Source organism: Bombus pyrosoma, linkage group LG5 (assembly GCF_014825855.1).
Source record: "Bombus pyrosoma isolate SC7728 linkage group LG5, ASM1482585v1, whole genome shotgun sequence".
Classification (NCBI taxonomy): Eukaryota; Metazoa; Arthropoda; class Insecta; order Hymenoptera; family Apidae; genus Bombus; species Bombus pyrosoma.
The window spans coordinates 3730394-3753110 of record NC_057774.1 but is presented as its reverse complement, the minus strand read 5'-3'; the positions used below and the strand labels follow the sequence as shown (position 1 = coordinate 3753110).

Genomic DNA, 22717 nt, shown 5'->3' with positions numbered 1-22717 from the left:
GAATTTTTATGAAACAAATGATTTAAAACAAATAGCTAAAATGAATTTTTATCTTCATTCTGAGCTTGATTTACATGAATGCACAAGACATAAATGTACTTAAAATATAGCTCTATATATTTAAACAAAATTGTTTTGTATATAGAATGTGCAATTATAATATATTTATTATAATATATTTGTCTATATAAAAACATGTCACAATGAATGCTATATTTACCATTGATTTTACTACAAAAATGTACAATGTTTAGTTTTATGATGATATATGATCTAATAGTCTCGGACATTAAAATATACTTCATAGAACGTTTGATTATCATTAAGTCAATTGAAAGAGGTATGATTGTTCAAATTTTTTATTTTATCTGATAAATTTTATTGTATGGATTAAGAAAGATCTGAAGCCAGACATCTCATGACTTCATCATATCAGTTTCTCTGACATGAATATATCCAATGCTGTACAATCTTGATTAACAATCTGGTACTTCTTAAAGTAGTTTTATAATCACATATAATATAAAGTGAGATTCTTAGTGAAAATATTTTATTTCAGTTGTTATGTTTGAAGAATTAACAAAATAATTAGGTGAGAATATTAGGGAAATATTATCAAAAAGGATTATATGATGGTTAATACTACTAAATTATTAATGTTTTGTTCATTATACAGGGATGTTATACAGGGATATATAAAAATTTGCTTTTTCTTACAGTAAATGGCAAAATGACAGATATTGCACAAGTCTCAAATAGATGCTATAAAGAAAATTATATCGTGCATTTTCTTATAATATTATTTGGCATATCTGCTTGGATTGGTATCAATGGGATATTTATTCAAATACCAGTGCTTATCGATACTTCTCCTGAAGGTTGGACATTACCAGCTTATCTAGTGTTAGCAATACAAGCTGCAAATTTTGGACCTTTACTTTATGCAATCTTGCAATACTTTCAATGTAAACTAAATGAACCTTGGTTGATACTATGTTTATTGGTATCAGGAACTTCGGCAATGGGATTTCTAAGCTTCTTTTATTCAGAGAAAATAATTATTGCTGGTGATGAATATTGTTTGGTACTATATGTTCTAACATTTTTCAATGCCCTAGTAGGTTGCTTTAGTTCTGTATTATTTATGCCATATTTTCGAAATTTTAATGAAAGATGTTTAACATCCTACTTTATAGGAGAAGGATTAAGTGGTGTACTACCAAGTGTTATTGCTTTAATCCAAGGAATTGGAGATACTTCAGAATGTGCAATTCTTAAGAATAATAGTAACATAGAATCTCCACATTCTTTTGATCTATATTTTCCCCCAAATGTGTATTTTCTTTTTATTTTTATTATTTTATTTCTATCTTTAACTGCCTTTGCTATTTTAGAATATTTTTTGGATGTTCAAAACACAAAACAATTTCATAATACTAGCAGCATAGTATTAAATGAGAAAGGAGCAAATGTTTCTCATGATCATTATCTTAATGACACACAAAAAGTAAACCATTATTTGATAGATAATGACAAGCATCTGACTAAACAAACACAAAATTATTTATTTACATTGCTTGGTATTTTCTGCTTTTTGAGTAATGGTTTCTTCCCTAGCATACAATCTTACTCTTGTTTACCTTATGGAAGTATAGCATACAAATTATCAATCACTTTTGCTCAATTTGCAAATCCATTTGTGTGTTTATTAGCATTCTGGTTGAAGGTATCAAATGTAAAAGTTATTAATTCCTTATCTGTAATATGTTTAATCATTGGAAGTTTTGTTACATATTTAGCATTAATGTCTCCATCTCCACCATTACAAGCAACAAAACTTGGCATTTTTCTAGTTATTATATCATGGGTGATTTTAATAGGACTTACTTCTTATTTAAAATTAATCATTGTATCAGTATTTAGAACTACAGTATTGCCTAATATACTCTTTAAAGCAGGTGTAATTATGCAAATAGGATCTGCAAGTGGTGCAATATTTTCATTTATAACAATTAACTTTACAAATTATTTTGAAATGCATGATGATTGTGCGTAAATTGAAAATTGATATTGTCAATGTGATATCTTATATCTGTTTTCATATATATACAGAGTGATACTTATTATAATAATACATTCATTGAGACATGTATTTAATTGATTTATGCATATATAAAAGTGTAACAATAATTCTCTTTATCAGTGTAGCTTTGAACAAAGAAAACAATAGAGCATATAAATTTACATTTATAAAGATATTTTTATAATTGTACATGTGCCTGCATTTATAAATTAAAAGATATAGGCAAATGAATAATACAAAGCAACTGTACAAATGATGAATGAACCTTAAAAAAATTAGATATAAAAAGTATATAAATAACCAATTTGTTTTATCTCAAGTATTGCCTCCCAATTGCTATATATGTACTTATGATATGTTTGTTATACATATACATATATTCGACTGGTTTCGAATTATATCTTCGTGAAGAAAAATCATTATATTTATGCATCATAATTGTTTATAATATATAAGAATTGATATATTTTTTCAAACAAGTAAAAACGAATGTTTACAATTGTATTTTAAAATTTAATGATTGTCAATTGATTGTTAATAAATATTATGTTAATTCGGAGAAATGCTTCTTTTATATGAAACATGTGCAAACGTTGTGCAATTTTATATATAGCGATTTGTAATAATTTGTAAGTATAATAAAATTAACGTAAAAGTAATTTAAACTTGTCAATATACGTTGCCAGCCCTGCTGTTGGGAGATAGTTGTGAAATGAACGAAAATGGAGGTGATAAGTGAGTCATGCGCACTCAAGTAAGGCTGTGTCGCGCACGAGACCAAAACGGTAAATAATAACGTCAGTAAAAAGCAACCATTACGTTTATTTTTTGTTATTACAAGCTGAATCGCTAGAACGTTTAACAGTAGATCGAATGATATTGTTTAAAAGCATAACGTTCAACACTGGCTTTTTTAGACTAAAATGTGCGATGAAAACGAGAGTTGTACTCGAATTGATACCGATCAAACGAACCCCCAATTATCTCTATCAGATCTTCCAGTCGAGGTTTGTATAGATAAATATTATACATAAAATATACATATTATACGTACGTACTTTTGATTAGTCAAAGAAATATGTATTCTAAAAAACATGTATATACGTTAAAAGTTAGTATTATTTGAAATAATTGAAAAATTTTTTATTTTTTTAATAATATTTATAGAGTAACAGTTGTTTGAATATATTTTAACGAATATGTTTGATTAATATAATACAATAACTTGTAAAGAATATTATATGCTATGTATATCAACTGTTTACAAACAATGAAATAGGTGTTATTTAAGTACATTTAAATGTCGTAAATAAACATGATGGAAGAGATATGCCTCAAGTAACAGTAGAAAGCTGAATAAACTCGTTTAGCAGCGATCTGTAACGATCTACTTTAAAAAATAAATGGAACGTTGAAAGATTTTATCGAAACATTAGTAAATTGTGGACGCCATTTTTAAATGCCATTTTTAAATACTTTGCACAGCATATTTAAAAATCCGACTGCGATGTTATGTACGAACATAAAACTACATTTAAATGGGTCCCCAGTAGAAAATATGTATGTTTTCTAATAGTAATTAATATATTTTCGTTGTTATATTTCAGATATTTCTTCACATCTGTTCCTTCCTAGATGCATCTACATTAGTACATGGCTTGAGTTTAGTGTGCAAACAATTTCATCAAATTTTAAATGACAACTCACTGTGGAAAGTGAGGATTACTAAGATTTGGCCAGATACTGGTTACCCAGTCTTGCCTCCTGGTTAGCTCAAATTGATAGCACCTTGCGCCTTGCACAACCAATCATTCTGTAAATAAATAAAACACCATCTATTACTGTATCCAATAATTAGTTTTAGTTTACGTTTTTCACGATAAAAAACATTAACTTAGAATCAAATTTTCACATACTACATTTTATAATGAGACTGGTTTGCAAGTAATCATATTTTGGTTAACATGGAAAAATATGATTTACAAAAATTTATGAAAAGCTATATTAATATTTAACAACATTGCATTTAACTTTCTACTTAAAATGTATTCTCTTACATATTAATAATGTTTGCTGACAATTATTTATATCTTCCTCATTGAAACTATATTCTTCTTTTTTTTAAGTTGAAGATGATGAACTGTTTTGGAAGTTATCATGTGTTGCTTTGGAAAAGCAAACATCATTATGGAGAAAAGAAATTGTCACTATGGAGAAGTTATCACTTAATAATGTGCAATACAGTACTATCGATGGCTTGTTATTAATGCAGGCTAGTATAATATTTTAAGTAATGATCATTCAATGTTATGCCTTTATAATTTTACAATACATTAATATGTGTACACAGGGTGGAAATATTTGTATATCAGGAGCTAGAGATCGATCCTTAGTGTGTTGGAAGCTTTCTACAAAAGAAAACGAGAGAGAAAGTTACACGAGTATAGACTTTGCTCATAATGGATGGATTTGGGATCTGGCAGCAATAGATAATACAGTCTATAGTTGCAGCTGGGATCAAAGTGTCAAAGCATGGACGCTTACAAGCACCGGTCTTGCTCACTTCAAAACTTATGAGATGTACATGAAAACCAAGCTGGTCATTTTCACTGCTCTCGTTATGGGAAGGCCGAGCGAGGAAGGCACGAATATCTTTGTTCATAAGAGATAGTTAGACATTAAAGTACATTCAACAAAAATAGTGTTAAATTGCAAACATAACTTTTTTAAGGTATTTTGAAAAATGCTATCAAGTAAAAGACTCTGCTTTCACTCGCTCTGCCAGAAGTGACTGCGCAAAATACTGCATCATTTTCATAAAATAGAGTTTCCTATAGAAATGTTATTAATTTTTTAGGATCGTTGGAGGTGCTTTATTGTGTGTTGCATCATGTCCAGAGTTAGGTCTTTTTGCTACAGGATCATTTTGTAAGACTATATTAGTGTTTGATTCAAGATTATGCAAACCCATTATAAATTACCAACCACATAAAAGAGCTGTCATTAAACTGGCTATGAGTTCCCACTTTATTCTATCGGCTAGTGAGGACAGGACAGTGTCTATATGGGATCAAAGAGCAGGAAGAATTATGAAAAATGTCACGGTAAAAATGTTAAAGAATAAAACGATAAGATGTTCTACAAAAACATAGTCAAGATTTGCATAATTCAAAATGAATGTTTTCTAGATTTCCCAGGAATCATTCCCTATGAGTATGTGCATGCAACGGGACATGATTTATGTAGGAGATGGTAGTGCAAAACTGCATGTACTTGATCCAAGAAACGATTTTAAACGTGTCAAATGTTACACCACTGAACATAAGAAAGGTATCAATGGTGTTCATTTTACACCTGGATGTTTGATCACGAGTTCTATGGACCAAACGGTTCGAATTTCCAGTCCTACTGATCCTCCACAACATCTCACTACCTTAAAGTCTAGTTATGGTGAAATAGCTAGTGTGAGTAGCTCAAAATAAAGATTTTTATGAACTTTAATTATATAAATTTAATTTTTGTTATCTTGTAGACGGATTATTTAAATGACGTTCTCGCAGTTTCTGGTACAGAAGGAATTGAAATCTGGAGACCGAGATCGCAAATCCAATATGCATAAATATGTCGATAAGTTAATAATTTCTATAAGCATTTCGCTTTACTATGGTATATATCTTACAAATTTTAATAAACGAATGAAATTATAAGAATATATATGTATACATGATAAAATTTAATAAATGCTTTGCTATAGTTTTTGTTTTTTCTCCTATATGCTTACTTTACTTCAAAATATATCATAGAATAAAAAAGTAAACATATTGTATCATTATAATTGATCAGTTAAACACAACAGATCATTAAAATACACGCTACCACAAATGGCGTGTCTTTCTACATTTGAAATTTAGCCGCTAAATAGTAGTGTAATTATTCCTAATTCTTAATTCTTTCGAGATTGGCTTAAGAAACAAATACCTCGTACCATCAACGATTTCAATCTTTCAAATCATTAACGGCCAACATCATACGTTCCACGAAATAACGTTAAATTTGAAAAACGTTGCATAGCTTAATACAAATCGAAACAGGAGGCCGATCGATGTCACTGCTGTCGCCGGAAGAGCTCGTCTGCTAAGTACCAAAAACGTTCAATTGTCTATCTGGATGAATTAACCGAAAATGGAATATCGTTACGAAACGATGTTAAATATCCACCTAATTATCCTGAACAATTAATCGCGGGCCTGACAGTACAACCTAGAGAAAATTAACTAAAGAATTCTGGTGTGACAGGCCGGTATCTTAATGCTTTCGTGGCGTGATGGTGGGGGCAACCGTGGGGAGCTTCCGTTTATCTGTGAGGTCAGAGAAGGCTGGCTGCGTTCAGTGGTGCTGTTGAAAAACACGATGAAAATGGCGTGGCAACCGCAAGAGGAAGGACTTCGACAAATCTTGACGCTCCTCAAGGAGTCTCAAAGCCCGGATACGGCTACTCAACGAGCTGTACAAGAAGTATCCTTTCATATTTGATCAAAATTCGTTTAGTGCTTTGGAAAAAAAATTTGTCCCAGAGATTTTTGTTCCCGGTGAGTACACCCGCGACGCGGTAACGAAGTGAAGCGGCTAGGTCAATCAAGGGGCGTGCTTTTCGTCGCGAGAAAATTTTCTGCTCCTTTTAAATAGCGTTGGAAATTTCATTAAAAAGACGTAGAAGGGGGTCTCAACAGATATCAAGGCTATCGAAATATTCTATTTGATGTAAGATGGGTAAATGTTCGGCGCGCTTTTGCGCAGCCTGTCACGAATCCCCTTTTTTGTCGTCTACGGTTCGATTGAAAAGCTGTTGAGACACCTTATTGTAACTAATATGATTTTTTATGATCGGGAAAGCCATTTCGTAGTAGTTCACAATACTTTTTAGGAAATCATTCTGCGATTAATATTAGACTCGGTAAGAGTAGGTCGACATAAGTTGATAGGTTTTTCTCGAATAACACGTGAGTTATACTCAAGCGCCAAGAAATATGTTAACGATACATGATATCTGTCGCGGGGCGCGTCGGAAATGCCGTTACTGTCGGTGACGAGTTTGTTTTCTTGACGCCGTAATCGATAAATCTTGTATATAGTTTCGGCCATAATATTAATTAAACAGACTGGGAATGACATACACAAACGAATGTTAGTGAAATGTATCTGTTGGGAATTACAGCTGGCAATAAATGTTAAGTTAACAGAAACTTGGGTTTTTTACACATTTTTTGTATTATACTATGTACATATATATGTATGTATGCATTTATATGTAATCAAAATTTTGAGCAAATATTTTATAATTGGAACAGTTTTATATATTTATAATAAATTTGTTCATTCATATAATAGAAAATTTGTGGCATATTTTGTGTGGCATGTTGCAATTTATTCTTTGTGTTAATGTATTGAATGTAAATAGAATATCTTTTTACATTTATTATGTAATAGTAATAGTATTACAACAAAGGATAATTATACAAATATGCAATTCCTTTTTATTTCTATAAAAATTGGTCAATTGTCATACTTTGATGCACACTTATTCTTAGAACTTTTCCTTATCAATATTTCTTAGAAATTGGAAGAATTAAACAAATTCCCAGACTTCAACAATTATCTTATTTTTGTTTTAACAAAACTCACATCAGAAGGTACGTATTTCAAATATAACTTTTGATGTAACCTTCAATAATTTTTATCTGCAAAGATAGGTTTTTTAATTCAATTGTTTTTCCTTTTTAAGATGAACCTACGAGGTCTTTAAGTGGACTGATTTTGAAAAATAACGTTAAAGCTCATTTTTATAAGTTTTTACCAGAGGTTACAAATTTCATCAAACAAGAATGTTTATCGGCAGTTGGAGATTCATCACCTCTGATTCGTGCAACTGTTGGTATTTTAATAACTACCATTGCATCCAAAGGTATAGTTATTATTTAGTAGAAATAACTATCAAATAACTTCAGAAAATTACTAAATCTTGTTTCTAATAGGTGAATTAACTAGATGGCCGGAATTGCTACCTGCACTTTGTCAAATGTTAGACTCACAAGACTATAATGTTTGTGAGGGTGCATTTGGTGCTCTTCAAAAGATCTGTGAAGATTCTGCAGAAATTTTAGATTCTGATGCACTTAATCGACCATTAAATGTTTTAATCCCAAAGTTCCTGCAATTTTTTAGACATTCAAGCCCTAAAATTAGATCACATGCTACTGCCTGTGTTAATCAGTTTATTGTTAATCGTACACAGGCTTTGATGATTCACATAGATAGCTTCCTGGAAAATCTCTTCCATTTAGCTAATGATGATGATCCAGAAGTCAGAAAGAACGTATGCAGGTATAATTGCATTCTTTCTTTTTTTATATAAAGTATATTGATATAAGATATAAGATATGTACAATATCTTGTATGATATCATATTTATGGTTTTATAGGGCTCTGGTTATGCTGCTTGAAGTTCGAATGGATAGATTAATACCACACATGCATAATATAATAGAATATATGTTAATGAGGACACAGGATCTTGATGAAGGAGTCGCTTTAGAAGCCTGTGAATTTTGGCTTTCATTAGCTGAGCAACCAATATGTAAAGAAGCACTTGCACCACATTTACCTCGTTTAGTGCCTGTATTGGTAGGTAATCACAAAATAAAATAAGTTTTAAAGCAAATGTCACAGGAAACTAATAAATTTATAATGCATTACAATTCCATAGGTAAGAGGTATGAAATACTCGGACATTGATATAATACTTCTAAAGGGGGATGTGGAAGAAGATGAAATGATCCCAGATAGAGAAGAAGATATCAGACCAAGATTTCCCAAGTCAAAAACACACCATTCACATCATGGTAATATGAACAAGCACTCAAACGAAAACGGAGGTTGTGATGAAGAAGACACAGATGCTGAAGATGGATGTGATGACGATACGTCACTTAGTGACTGGAATTTAAGAAAATGTTCTGCTGCTGCTTTAGATATGTTAGCAAACGTATTTAGAGAAGAATTATTACCAGTTCTAGTACCAATTTTGAAAGAAACGCTTTTCCACCAAGATTGGGTAATCAAAGAGTCTGGAATATTAGCACTGGGAGCTATAGCAGAAGGTTCTTTTCGTAACAATCATCGATACATTACACCATTTTATATGAGTTTAGATCGTAATTTAATACGTAATATACTATTGCAGGTTGTATGAGCGGAATGATTCCACATTTATCAGAATTAATTCCATATTTAATTAGTTGCTTAAGCGACAAGAAAGCACTAGTACGCGCTATTACTTGCTGGACATTAAGCCGTTACGCACATTGGGTTTGTGCACAACCACACGATACACATTTGAAACCTTTAATGACTGAATTACTGAAACGAGTACTTGATGGTAATAAACGTGTCCAGGAAGCAGCATGTTCTGCTTTTGCAACGTTAGAAGAGGAAGCGTGTACGGAACTAGTCCCTTATCTTGGATTTATTCTTGAAACGCTTGTTTTTGCTTTTGGTAAATATGATTTTACACTACCGTTAAATTGGACAAACGCTTATTCTTTTACTAATCATTCTTATGTATGCAGGCAAATATCAACATAAAAATCTTTTAATATTGTACGATGCAATTGGTACACTTGCTGATTCAGTAGGACATCATCTTAATAAACCAGATTACATTAATCTTCTTATGCCACCACTCATTAATAAGTGGAATGTGTTAAAAGATGAAGACAAAGACCTTTTCCCATTATTAGAATGCCTTTCTTCAATTGCGACTGCTTTACGATCTGGTTTCCTTCCTTATTGCGAACCCGTCTATAGGTGGGTTTCATTAACCTCTATCTTTGTAGATTTGATAGTGTATTTAAATCTTTATGTTTATTTATTTATTTATTATTTTTTTAATAGGCGGTGTGTATCCCTCGTAGAGCAGACGCTAAATCAACACATAGCAAATACACAGAGTCCAGAACAATTTGAAGCCCCTGATAAAGATTTTATGATTGTTGCATTAGACCTTCTTAGTGGCTTAGCAGAAGGGTTGGATTGTCATATGGAACGCTTAGTAATGAACAGTAATGTAATGCAACTGCTGTATCAGTGTATGCAAGATGTTATGCCTGAAGTTAGACAAAGCAGTTTCGCCTTATTAGGGGACCTTACAAAGGCCTGTTTCCAACATGTTCTACCGTGCATACGTGAGTATTTTTGTTATGTAATTACATAGTAACTTTATTACGTTTATTAACGTTCATTATGTTTATATGAGTTCAGTATGTTCATTTATTGATTTTATTTATAGCGGAATTTATGCCTATACTTGGACAGAATTTAAATCCTGAGTTTATATCTGTATGTAATAATGCAACATGGACTATCGGTGAAATAGCTATAAAACTTGGTAAACTGCTTTAAAGATGTAATCTATTGAAGCATATCGCAAAACTCTCTGGTAGAGTATGTATATGAATGTATTTCCTTTTTTCTTTTTTAGGTTCTGATACAAGTGCATATATTCCATTAATTTTGACCCAGCTTATCGATATAATCAACAGACCGAATACGCCAAAAACGCTGTTAGAAAATACAGGTGAGTATCTGTGTATAATATTTTCAAATATATAGTTTTTTCTATACAGCTTAGTATATGGAGCATACTTTTAAATGTTAGAGGGTAATGTATAGTAAAGTTTCATTTTTTTTTTTTTTTTTTTTTTTTTTTTTTTTTTTTTTTTTTTTTTTTTTTTTTTTTTTTTGATATCATAAGAATACGACTATGTTATTACTGTTCACCTATATTTCGTAGAAGTAATACCTTTTCTTAGAAGTATGCTCTGCACACGAGGGGAAACTTTTCATTTAAGGCATTGCAGTACGCGTGTTCTGTATATTACAAATATTGTATAAAGGTTTTTATGCAATTAGGATATTCAACGATTGTTTAATGAGAAGTCTCCCAAATATACAGAGAAAGTCCCCACATTAGATTCAGCATTCGGTGGCATTTAAGTTTAGGTGCATTTTCCGTAAATAATTTTATTAAAGGTAATAACCACACAGACTGACGACATCGAGTGGTTTTATATGACCACGCTTGCACGTTTTATGAGCGGGTTAAATTATTAGTATTTGTATATTGGACCTGATTTAGTGGTGTGCGATTGCCTGCAGGCTTTATATGGCAGAAATATACTGCAATTCAATATACTATGCTTGCATCTAAGCCCCAAATATTGTTTCAACGGTACTTTAAATTGGCTTTTAAATTTACGAGGAAAATTTTTATTTTTGTGTTTCTTGGTTGTACTTGTTTATATTAACATTTATTGGTAGAGATCATATTCATATCGGTTTTTTACAAATCATGGGCTCGCACGCTGCTATCTAATTTTTATTATTGTTTCAGCAGCTACAATAGCACGGTATTGCCTATGTTCATTGTCGGTATTTCATATGTTCACCTCTGTTCCCACTGTCTATTAATTGTTAATATTAAATTAATTATTATTGATTAAATGATTAATTACAAATTAATTGGAGTTTATAAACGACAACATATTCGCCTGAGTTGATCGTTGGTTCTCTATCAGTTTGTCTTATTGTTTGTGTTTCCGGTCACTTCACTACACTTCACTTGTCTACTTACCGAAATGAAATGAAACCGTAGCCATAACGATCGGTCGCCTAGGTTATGTGTGTCCCCACGACGTCGCCCCCATGTTACAGCAGTTTGTCCGACAGTGGTGTGTAAATTTCTTTATTATTATATTCTATTAATTATATTACCTTCTATTTTTATTAGCACTTTATTATTATATATTATTCCCGACTCTTCAGTAACATTGCATCAGGGGCTGCTAAGAACTTTTGTGCAAGAATATTGTAGCATATATAATATACATATATAGAGAGAGCCCATCATGATTTTGTTTTCATATTATAAACGAATACGTTATATGATTTCTCGATAAAAAGGGGTGCAATTTATTCTAAGTATAACGTTAAACTTGCCCAATGGTTTTTTGCAGTAGTTTTTACATTTACTTTGTATATTTACCTTGATTTACTGCCACCATGCAAGTATGTTATAGGCTCTTATATAGTTCAGCTCTTAAGCAGTTTGAGTCTAGGGTAGGTTTACATTTGTCACGTTTTTAGATCTGTGTAATATTTTAGCCTGTGTATTATTGCCTTGCATTGAAATCTAGAAACATATATTCTTTCTTTCTTAAAGTATATTTTTCACTGTGTACAGGTAGTTCCAATCAAAAGTGTCCTTTTGCATGTTAATTAACTCAGCATCAATATTGTCAAATACATCCTAGTTATATTCTTGCTATCACAACTACTGCTAATGTCTCTTTGCTTTGTAATATCAATATCTTCAAAATTAAAGGGATGCTGTCAAATGTAAACCACACCTTAATTAATAAACTTGTACTAATACAATGCCGATCATATTAAAATAATATTCTAATGATTCGCATAGAGTTGAAGAAATTATTCTTGAATGAGGTTCCTAAATGTTTTCAAAAAGAGATACAAAAGTACGGAACATCTGATACAGGAACTCTGTCTTATCTTATGTTAGATTAGATAACATTTTTTTATTTTCTTAGATTAATAGTTTGGATTTTTTATTCTAAATTGTTCAACAAATTGAAGAATAGAAATATAAAAATAAAAAAGGGTAACATTCGTTAGGTAATCCAAATATAGGACTGATCTCACCAAAACTAACGATTTTGCCACATTAATGAAGATGATTTATTCCTGTATAACTTACATAACTTGTGGGAATGAATATTATGTCAAGTGACTAGTTGTCATTTTTTGCTATAATCATACTCTTATGAATGTAAACAGTTTAATTATAAAGAAGGTAGATTTATCATTACAATAATAGTTCAGGCAAGCAATAAATTTATCCAGTAAAGCGGATGTATACTATAGAAAAATGTCACTATCATATTTAGCATAAATTCTTTAATTATGATGAATATACCTTCTTAAATCATTAATATTATTCACGTCATAATGTGCACACATACTTTATTAGGTGTACCTCTTTGAGGAGCATAAGAGATAATGAAGAAAAGGATTCTGCATTCAGAGGTATGTGTCAGATGATTACAGTAAATCCAGCAGGAGTTGTACAAGATTTCATCTTTTTCTGTGATGCTGTTGCATCTTGGGTGACGCCTAGAGAAGATCTTAAGGACATGTTTCAGAAGGTATATCAAAATAAATCATCACAACTTAAATTATTTTTAATTGATTAATTGCTTTATTGTACAACATTGAGAAATCTGTTCCTCTGTAGATATTACATGGGTTCAAAAATCAAGTTGGTGTGGATAATTGGAAACGATTTTCAGACCAATTCCCACCACAACTCAATGAACGACTCCATAATATGTATGGCGTTTGAGAAGCCCCGCCTAAATGCGGTAAGTTGATCTCGAAATTTGTACTTGTGTCAAATGAATTCTGAACAGTTTTATATACACATATACATAGACAGACACATAGACAAAGGATGATCCTTACTTAAGTACCAGTTTTGGAAGTATGTATTAAAGTGAAGTAATTGTGTCTCTTTCAGAAGGCCGCTTTAAGGGGAAGGCCAAAAGGGGTTGGGCGGGAAACAGAACAATGGGTGTTCAGGGTGGGTGGGTGAAACCACGGCCTCTTCTCATCAACATCGTTGTCGTTACCGTGTTATGGTCATCGTCAGGCTCTCGGGGGAATTAATATGCGTTATTAGAGCTGCAATCAGCAAGAGGTATAAATGAAAAATCAAAGTGAGAATGAAACGAAGAAAATTGAGAACGACAAAATAAATGTCATGGGCCGAAATGTAACGCGTGGGTGGGCGGGTAGGGGGGGCGGGAGGGAGGGAGGAACTGTGTTGGGGTCACCGACCATTTTACAGTAAAGGTATCATAACTTTGACGCTAAATCGCATTGCAAACAAAAAAAAACAGAAGTGATACCTTCACGTAGTGAAAACGTACACGCTGTACACTCCGTTTCCATTAGCGCTGTGTAACACTGTTAAGTGTTTAATTCTCGCGTATTGAAACGAGACACGAAGTGCTGGCAACCAACTAGCCCAGCTCTTAAACGAAACTGACTTCTCAATTATCGTGGAGGAGGAAAATAATAGCGAACAGCAAGAAATAAAACAAATGAAAAGGAGAAAATAATCGAAATACAAAAAGAAGGGTATAGATCTCACGTTATAGAGCTTGCTAAACTACTGTGATCGAAAATCTATATATTAGGAAATATTAATTTTTTTTTCTTAAGGAAGATAGAGAGATATTACATTCTATATGATGAGTTGTGTAGAGCTTTAGACGGTGGTAGTAATACTTATTTGATATAAAACTAACAAATAGAGAAGTATGTTAGTAGAAATTTCATAGTGTACAGAAGGTTTTTGAGAATATGTATTTTTATACGTTGAAACTCAATATAAATGCAGAGAAAGTGCCATTCCGTTCGTTTCGAACCAAAATTTTTCTGCTTACTTTATTCTCTCCTTGCTGATTGTGATATTAGGTTATATGACACTTTGTCGTCATGTATGAATGGAACGTATTTCAAATGGATTAATATATACATACTTACATATAAAAAAATGAATGTATGTAGATATTATATATAATTATATATATCAAATATGATGTTTTAACCCACAGACTATTTTGTGATTATTTTTTTGTTAAAAATATTAAATTAAGACCATATTAGCTCTTAGTGTAAATAGGTAAATACATTTTAGAGTGGAAGTTTTTGTTATCACTATAGTGTTTCAAATTTTTTGCTTACGTATCACCTCTTAATGGGTTAACGTTATATAAAGCAACATGTGGGAGCGAATATAGTTTGAATATGATTTGCAGGTAACGATTCACAGAGTTTTGAATCTATGACGTGAAATCTATCGCGATGTAGGGAAATTTTCGTCGTGTACACGTCGATCTCCATTTCATTTTTCTATCTCTTTTGCGTTTGTAGGATATTTTTCGAATTCAAGCGCTGACTGTGTCATTCCAGTCCAGTTTTTGGGCCAGTTCAAAAAGCAAGCACTTTTTATCCTTAAAAGACGAGATTGCGTTTGTCGTCGTTATTTTTGCTGTCAAACGAGACTACAAAAACGAAATCTTAAAATTGCGAGAAACGCGTTTATATGCATTGATGATAAGAAATGAATAAGTAAAAAGTAATAACAAATATATTATCGAATGTCGTGAATTTTGCGAGGAAGTCACGGAAATCGATTTCTAGAACTCCTATGACATGAACTGTAATTTTTATTTTCTGTTTATTTGTTGAAAAAAGTATTCCAAAAAGCAAATGTGAACAAGTAAAGGAAAAAAGCTCAACTTGAATAATGAACTAATTTAATCGTCGTTGAGTCACTGTTGTCAATCAAACTTTATTAATAAAAAAACAAAAAAAAAGGAATAAACAAACTGGCAGAATGAACTAGCGCAGGCGAGATTAGATATTACAAGAAAAAGAAAACGCGTTGAATCTGTTACGCATTTATAATAAGCGAGGCGATTTTTTCGGCCGATTCAAGACACTTTTTCAAGCCGAACGATTCCCATCCGCTCGATCAAAAAGCACAGAGACCATCGTGTAATCACAGCAACGCTTGTGATAAGCACAGTCCGGCAGTGAGAATATTTTTTTATTGTCACCATAGACTAAATGGAAGAAAAAGATATTATTTTAACGTTTTACTTCTACTTTAACGAAGTATCACGTGATCACGAGAAATAAAACGTGCAGTCTCTGTTTTCGTCGTTTTGAATGGAAAAACAAAAAGGAAGGAAGAACAGAACCTTTTACGTAGAGAACAGAAAGATTTATTATATACGTACATTCGTGACCGCTCCTTTAACTCGATCCACGTTTGTCAATTGGCAACCTCCTTGTTGCCATTACTCTTTATCCCCATTTTTGGTCCTTTCCTTGCTCTGCCTGCGCCATTTTTGTGATATTACTATTTTTTATAATTACTTAAGGGCTTGGAAGTAAACAAGATTTAAGAAAAGAACAAAAACGAGTCATGTGCGATTTATCGACTCGAGTCTATAAATTTTCTCTATCTAGGTTTCACAGAAATATTTAAAAAAGATATATTTTTTTTATTCTTATTATTACTACACGCTATTATTATTGCCTGCTTTTATTACATTTTCAATGTTGTATTGTAAATAATACAAAGCGAACGTCATCTCTAAAATCATTTTTTTCACATTGTCACTTATCTTTGTCACTGAATTAACTAGTGTTTAAATAACATATTCGATTTAACATACACATACACACTCGAGATATATATTTATATATACATATATATATTTTTTTTAAATAGTTCCTAAGCTAGAAGCAGAATGTTTTTCAGTGATACACAAGTGAACACAGACACAGATGCGTACACGATTTATAATAGACCTATCTCTCAGGTTATCCCTATTCAATTTTATACTACAAAGAAATGGAATTTTCAATGAAAGAATACTTGTTATACGTGTTGTCATAGTGTCCTGTGTATCGTTGTAAATATAATAGCATATATGATTTCCTTGTGTAAAGAAAATACTTTGTGAACGACTCCCGTCGAGATTTCACGTGGCTCGCTATTATTTATTATTGCTCGGAACTTTCACTCAGGATAAGGACTAATTAAATTTATAATGAATTACGACAGTGAGTGGAAAAGTAAAGTGTCACGAACAAAAAAAGAATTGACTATTTATACATAATATTATATCAAAGTAAATTAATTATTATAAAGAAGAAAGAGAGGAGATGAAACGAGAAGTTGATTGATATTTGAGAAATTTCCAAGTTTTTTCTATTTGCAAAGAGAGAGAGAGAGAGAGAGAGAGAGTAAAAGAATGCATGAAAGAATGCACAGAATGATTGCAAAGTAAATAAAACATAGAAGAAGAAAGACGTGAAAATGAATAAGTAATTAAATGAAACAAACATGAAGTAAATATATTGTTGTATCTTTATTGTTGTTGTTGCATGAGACTAGCGTAATAGACTGAGCCATACATGTGGTTAAATAACTATTAACGTAATATTTCTTAATTAATACTATATTATTGTAATTATTATACGATGTGTATTATATTTAATCGTACTGTTTCGTGCGGGCAGTGTTTGGAAGGAGTTCTTATCCTTTGGGACTTTTGTAAACACTATTCACTTATAATTAACGGTAGCCTCGTTATCCTTAACTTAAGGATGTCCTTTACCATATCGTTCTCTAAAAATACGTACACAAAATCGCTCGTTTTATATTCTAGTTTGTGTTTTATCATGTGTTATCATAAAGCAGATTCAATGATTAAATCATTAATTTAGTTTTTTAACATAATTGATTGTGGCTGAAGAATCAAATCTTACCCCCTAAATTGTAAAGTAGACGTATTCGTATATATCTTTCTATATGTATGTATGTGCGTGTTGCGTGTTTCTGTGCGTGCTTGTATGTCGTGTGTGCGTATATAATATATTTCCATTCCAATCGAGAAGCGTGAATAACGTGTGCAACGTCTTAAAATTTTTGTATCGTGAGAAGAGATATATTGAATCCTTCTTTGTTATGTAATTGTTTATCGAACGATTTTATATTTTTTTCATCTTAAAGATAGGCAGAAAGAAATATGATCTAGCTTTCTACTAAGATGCGCTTCTAGATCGCGTCAAGTTCTTCTCGATTGGGTCATGTGTCAGAGAGAAAAGAAGGGAAAGCAAAAATCCTTTTCTTTCGCCCAAAGGATCGGAACTTCGTGGGGCTGTTCCTAGTACCTGATTATCCTATCCTTGCGGCACGAAGGCTCTTTTTTTTCTAACGACGAACAAACACAAAACAGGAACAACCAGAAAACATCTTCTGGTAATTGGATTCTCTGTTCTTTCGCGTCTCGCAAGCGTCAGCGAATTCTTCTGCCCAGTGTTCGCACTTGGTACAGAGAAAGAAAAATCGTAAAACGGTGTTCTTTTTATTGTTGCATACCTTGACTGCCTAGTACTTAAGTACACATGATATATGTATATATATACACACACGTCTTATATATATACATACAGATCTAACAGAGATAAAGAAAACTCAAGATTAGTGATCGCAAAAGTGAGTCTTCTTTGCATGAATTTTTTATAAATATCGAATATAGAGAGACTCTATATCTTATTTTTCCTCCTTTCTTACACACTAACACACACATACATAGATACACGCTTGTCAAGGTGCAACGAAAGGTGCTGTCGAATGCTTGTTTGCGAATTTTTATACGTCGAAAACGAGGAAAACGAAGCATCCAACGATTTGTTCTCTCGCATCGCGAATTTCGAGTTACGTAATACAATGTATAGACGGGGGAATCATTGAATTCGAAAAAGGGATTAAAATAAGAAAGGTGGGGAAAGCGAAAGCGATGCAAAAGCCCGAAAGAGGAGCGACACGCTATTCTTGACTTTATTCAGTATTGTATTACCAATGTATGATAAGCTTCTGGCAATCATCTCATTGTGATCGGTGAAAATCTTATTTTAATGCTGTCGTTCGACACTTTATTACATAATTATTAATTACGATTATTATTGTTGTTGTAATCGATGAACGGAAGGGTCATCGTTCGACTTTTCATCTGTAGGAATTGCGATCCTCGGGGCCCACAATCAAAAAGAGTCGGCTTTTTATTGTAAAACAATGAAAGCAAGAACAAAGAAGAATAAGATATAAAAAGGAGCAAAACTAACAATGAAAAAAGGAGCCATAGAAAAGAATAAAACGTCACGTAAGCACGCAAAGACCGTACAGAAGATGTCTTTCAACGACTAAAAACAGATGTGAATTCTATTTTCATTTTCTCTCTGCATGTGTTTCGTACACGAAACTGTAATGATGGAATTATCATGGCGCCAAGAGAGAACACGGATTGTCACCTTTTACTTTCGTTTTAGCCTTAAGAAATTCAGTCTCTAATTGTATCGTTGCGTTTTACAATTCTTCGACGTTCGCAGGAGGATTATATCGAGATCCTTTCCTCTCTCAGTTCGAGAGGAAAAGCTTCCGGTATAGTTCAGAACATGTTCGTCAATACACATGTATTGTACCTATGCACGCGCACAATCGAAACGATCCGTCTCTCGATCACTTTCTCTTGGCTCTCTGTGTGCTACGTGGCCATGCCATTGGAAATAAATCTTGAAGAATAATAGCATAAAAGGAGTGTAGCATAATCTTTGCGAATGTATCCCTTTATCCAGTCTTTTCTACCGAATCTATTTTTTTAATTACTCCTCTTTCTATTCACTCGATTGTCTCGTGATTTTGTTTTTCTATTTTTTTTTTTTTTTTATTACAGCTGATATTTATTAAATGATGTTATCGCCTGTTATTTTCGAAATAAATGTATGAAAAGGTACGAAGACTGTGGTTTCGGCTTCAATCCTGTGGAAAGATTTAAAGAACTATGACGTACCGAAATGAATTAGCTGTTCCGAATAGATAGATCAGCGGCGAGGTGACACAACAATTAAATCACGTAGCCAGCAGTAGTTGTCTTGTATCATTCAAAAAGATAAATTGGTCTTAGAGAAAGAAGCAATGTCAGGCGATTCGAGAACCCATGGGACGTTGACCTTCGCACATCGCCCTCGTTTCCTCCTCTTCAAGGTCGACAGACGTCTCTAACATTTTTTTACACTAAGTTTAATTAACTAACACGAAAGTTATAAGCTTCACTTCATTCAGAAATTATAGATGAGAAAAAGTTTATTATAAGATACTAGGATAGTGAGGTACTGTGTTTCGTAAAGATCTCATTTTTATTTCATGAAAACTAAATAAAAAAATTTCTGAAACTAAATAAAAGAAAAATCTCGTTTATCGATACATCGGAAGATTGCAAAAGAAAGTTAAAAATTTCGGAACGGAAAGACACCGAGCTCCGCTATTTCGATAAACAATATTCCATCAATTTAAAATTTCGTTAGAAAAGTGGGAAAATTCGCTCGTAACGTCGTTAAAGGCCATCAGAGGCATCCTGAATGGCATGTCCCATTCCAATGCAGTAAAACGGCAATAAACGTTTCTCGTAGTGGCGCATAAAAGCGTGGCTCGAGCTGGATAAAACGCGTTCCCACGTCCGATCGGTCTAACGGCCGGCTTAAGTGATTGCTTCTCTTCATTAGAGCTCATGGCTCGTTTCGTTCGAGCTGATCTCCTTCTCTTCGGGGGCGAAACTTGAGGGACAGGTGTGGTAATGGCCCGTATCCGAGCGGTTCCACGTCTCTCTGTTGGAGAAAAGGGGCTGCGGACGAGGTAGTTGCAGTCGATTTAACCCCTGCCTTCCCGCTCCACCACCCGAGAGACTATTACGCGAATTGATTCGGCATCGGTTCCACCCCGGAGCCGGCCAAGCACCGCGGCACCGTTTAGCTCCTCGTTTCTTCCATTCTCTTCTCCCCTTCCTACTTTTACTCTTGTCTACTCGGTTTTCTAACGCGTACGCTATACTGCGAGTATTTTAAGGAGACGGAGGGTGTTTGAGGGGGTTCGCTCTTTGTTTCTTCTTTGGATATTTATTGGCTATTTGTAGTTGAGTTTTAGGAGTTTTCGGAGTTGCGGAAGTTTTCAGGTAAATTTATATTTTGTTTTTCCTTTGGATGTTCAGATTTCGAGCGTGGGAGTTTTGAAAGTTTAGAGATAAATCACTTTCTGCTTTTTTTCTTTGCACGTGTACATTTGATCGATCTTAGGGGATTTCTTTTTTCATTTACAAGTGGGGATTTTGCAAATAATTGTAACGTAAAGTCTATTGTTTTGCTGAGATTCGATCGAGGGGAAAATTCTCTGCTGACATTAAAGCGAAATCTAACGTTACACGTAAAAAATCCAAGATAAAGAATCTTCTACGGAAACAGGTAAAAAACGTTCCAACGGATAAAATAAGTAAGGAAGGACGCTATAAATGATACCCAAGAAAGTTGCTATCGTGGCTAGAAAGATACTAGAAATCAATCGTGGAGCGAGCGGAAGGGATGTTAGAGGACCGGAAAATAATTCACGCGGGCACGTCGCTACCCTGGTACGGCACTGACTGGCGGACCAAGGGGCTGGTTGGCTGCCTCTACTGCACCTTCCACCTCCGCCCCTTAATCTAATCCAAGGATAATCTAAAATTCATGACACACATAACTGCCAGGCGATGATATATCTGGTGGGGGTGTAGAGGCAGCGTCTTTCCTCTTGCATCCCTTGGTCCATTCGCTTCCCGCCGTACTCTTCCTGACCCCTTCAGCATCCCTCCTGTTCGACCTCGTCGAGTTACACCAAGCTTTCGCGGCAAGAGCCGAGTTTCTCGCAGTCACTGGCATTATTATTTTATGCATCATGGTCAGACACATATTTGCCTTCCGGTAAATCGCGATATCGTGCACGATTGCTATTCGTCGGCCGTGGAATACCATCAATTCTCTCTCTCTCTCTCTCTCTCTCTCTCTCTCTCTCTCTCTCTCCATCTTTTTCGCGTATTGCGAAGCCTAAGTTTAGTAGCGTCGTTGTTATTAAAATACGACTACGTTTTCCTAAAAAATCCCCATTTCGTCTGCTATTGTATTACCTTGGATTTAATACACCGTCCACTGACATCCTCGACTGTCTAAGGCTTTTTATCGAAATGTATTAGAACTGAAATGCAACATAGTGTCGTATAGAATGTAATTTATATGACGAGAGTTCATTGATTCTTCCTAATATCTATAATTTTTCGATCAAAATAAGTAGATTCGATCCACCGAGATTTACTCAATCGAGGATTGACTGAAATTTCGTTCGAACTCTACTTTTCGTGTAAATCGATCGGATTACCGCGAATAAGGCAAAAGGATAATCGTTTTAACATTCGTCGTCCTCGGTTTATTTACTACGTTTGGACGCGTTCTTTTCCGGTTCCTGTCGAAATAGAATCACGCGATAGAGTTAATCGACGGTGTGTAATTTGAATAATTTATTCGAAGCCCGACTAACCGAATTGTTGCTCATTACGCGTTCATGGCTTGTCGGTTAACCGATTGATTATCCTGCAACGGCGTGCACGTTCGGAATCGGGTAAACATTCGCATTTAACTGGCTCCGGGGAGGTCGTCGTCGTCGTGGATAATTATTTTTGGTGTCGGTATTCCTGTATTTCAAGTATCGACCGTGAAACTGCAATATTTAATCGCGAATTATTGGTCTGGTCCAATGATTCGTTTACGTCATTAATTCATTAATCCTCGTACACACATTCTATGGGGCGATACAGATTTTACCATAAGAAATTACACGCGATAACACGGAAAAATGGTGATTACTATTTTCAGTAGTACGGCGTCCAAGTTACGTGCCGTGATTCGCATGGAATAAATAAATGTGCGATCAAATCGGACAGAAGATGCACCATGACTCTAGAGATAACCGTATTACATAGCGTAAATCGTGATCAACCATAAGGGGCCGCGAAACCGCAACAATCCATTTTCATTCCCCGCGTGATTATTCTACGCTTT

The 22717-nt window shown here is 33.6% G+C and overlaps 3 protein-coding genes across 4 annotated transcripts; all 3 read left to right on the top strand.

The window, feature by feature from the left end:
• The first annotated feature begins 88 nt into the window (after positions 1-88).
• Positions 89-2623, top strand: LOC122568016 (solute carrier family 52, riboflavin transporter, member 3-A-like). Its single transcript, XM_043727288.1, has 2 exons — positions 89-592; positions 720-2623. The coding sequence occupies exon 2, from the start codon at positions 731-733 to the stop codon at positions 2054-2056; it is 1326 nt and encodes a 441-aa protein (XP_043583223.1). The 5' UTR covers positions 89-592; positions 720-730; the 3' UTR covers positions 2057-2623.
• A 24-nt stretch (positions 2624-2647) lies between these two features.
• LOC122568019 (F-box/WD repeat-containing protein 9-like) lies at positions 2648-5836 on the top strand. 2 transcript variants are annotated; one of them, XM_043727291.1, is made up of 8 exons: positions 2648-2880; positions 3001-3090; positions 3691-3850; positions 4210-4355; positions 4434-4663; positions 4941-5187; positions 5272-5547; positions 5616-5836. In XM_043727291.1, the coding sequence occupies exons 2-8, from the start codon at positions 3007-3009 to the stop codon at positions 5700-5702; spliced, it is 1230 nt and encodes a 409-aa protein (XP_043583226.1). In that variant the 5' UTR covers positions 2648-2880; positions 3001-3006; the 3' UTR covers positions 5703-5836. The 2 variants fall into 2 exon arrangements, with proteins under 2 accessions (XP_043583226.1, XP_043583225.1); XM_043727290.1 differs by having other exon boundaries at positions 2649-2868.
• A 594-nt stretch (positions 5837-6430) lies between these two features.
• LOC122567411 (transportin-1) lies at positions 6431-13991 on the top strand. Its single transcript, XM_043725869.1, has 15 exons — positions 6431-6598; positions 7698-7773; positions 7866-8045; positions 8116-8464; positions 8563-8764; positions 8847-9240; positions 9324-9635; positions 9709-9946; positions 10034-10323; positions 10428-10526; positions 10620-10715; positions 11793-11868; positions 13185-13359; positions 13449-13575; positions 13731-13991. Exons 1-14 carry the CDS (start codon positions 6494-6496, stop codon positions 13554-13556), a joined length of 2700 nt encoding a protein of 899 aa, XP_043581804.1. The 5' UTR covers positions 6431-6493; the 3' UTR covers positions 13557-13575; positions 13731-13991.
• Positions 13992-22717: the final 8726 nt, after the last annotated feature.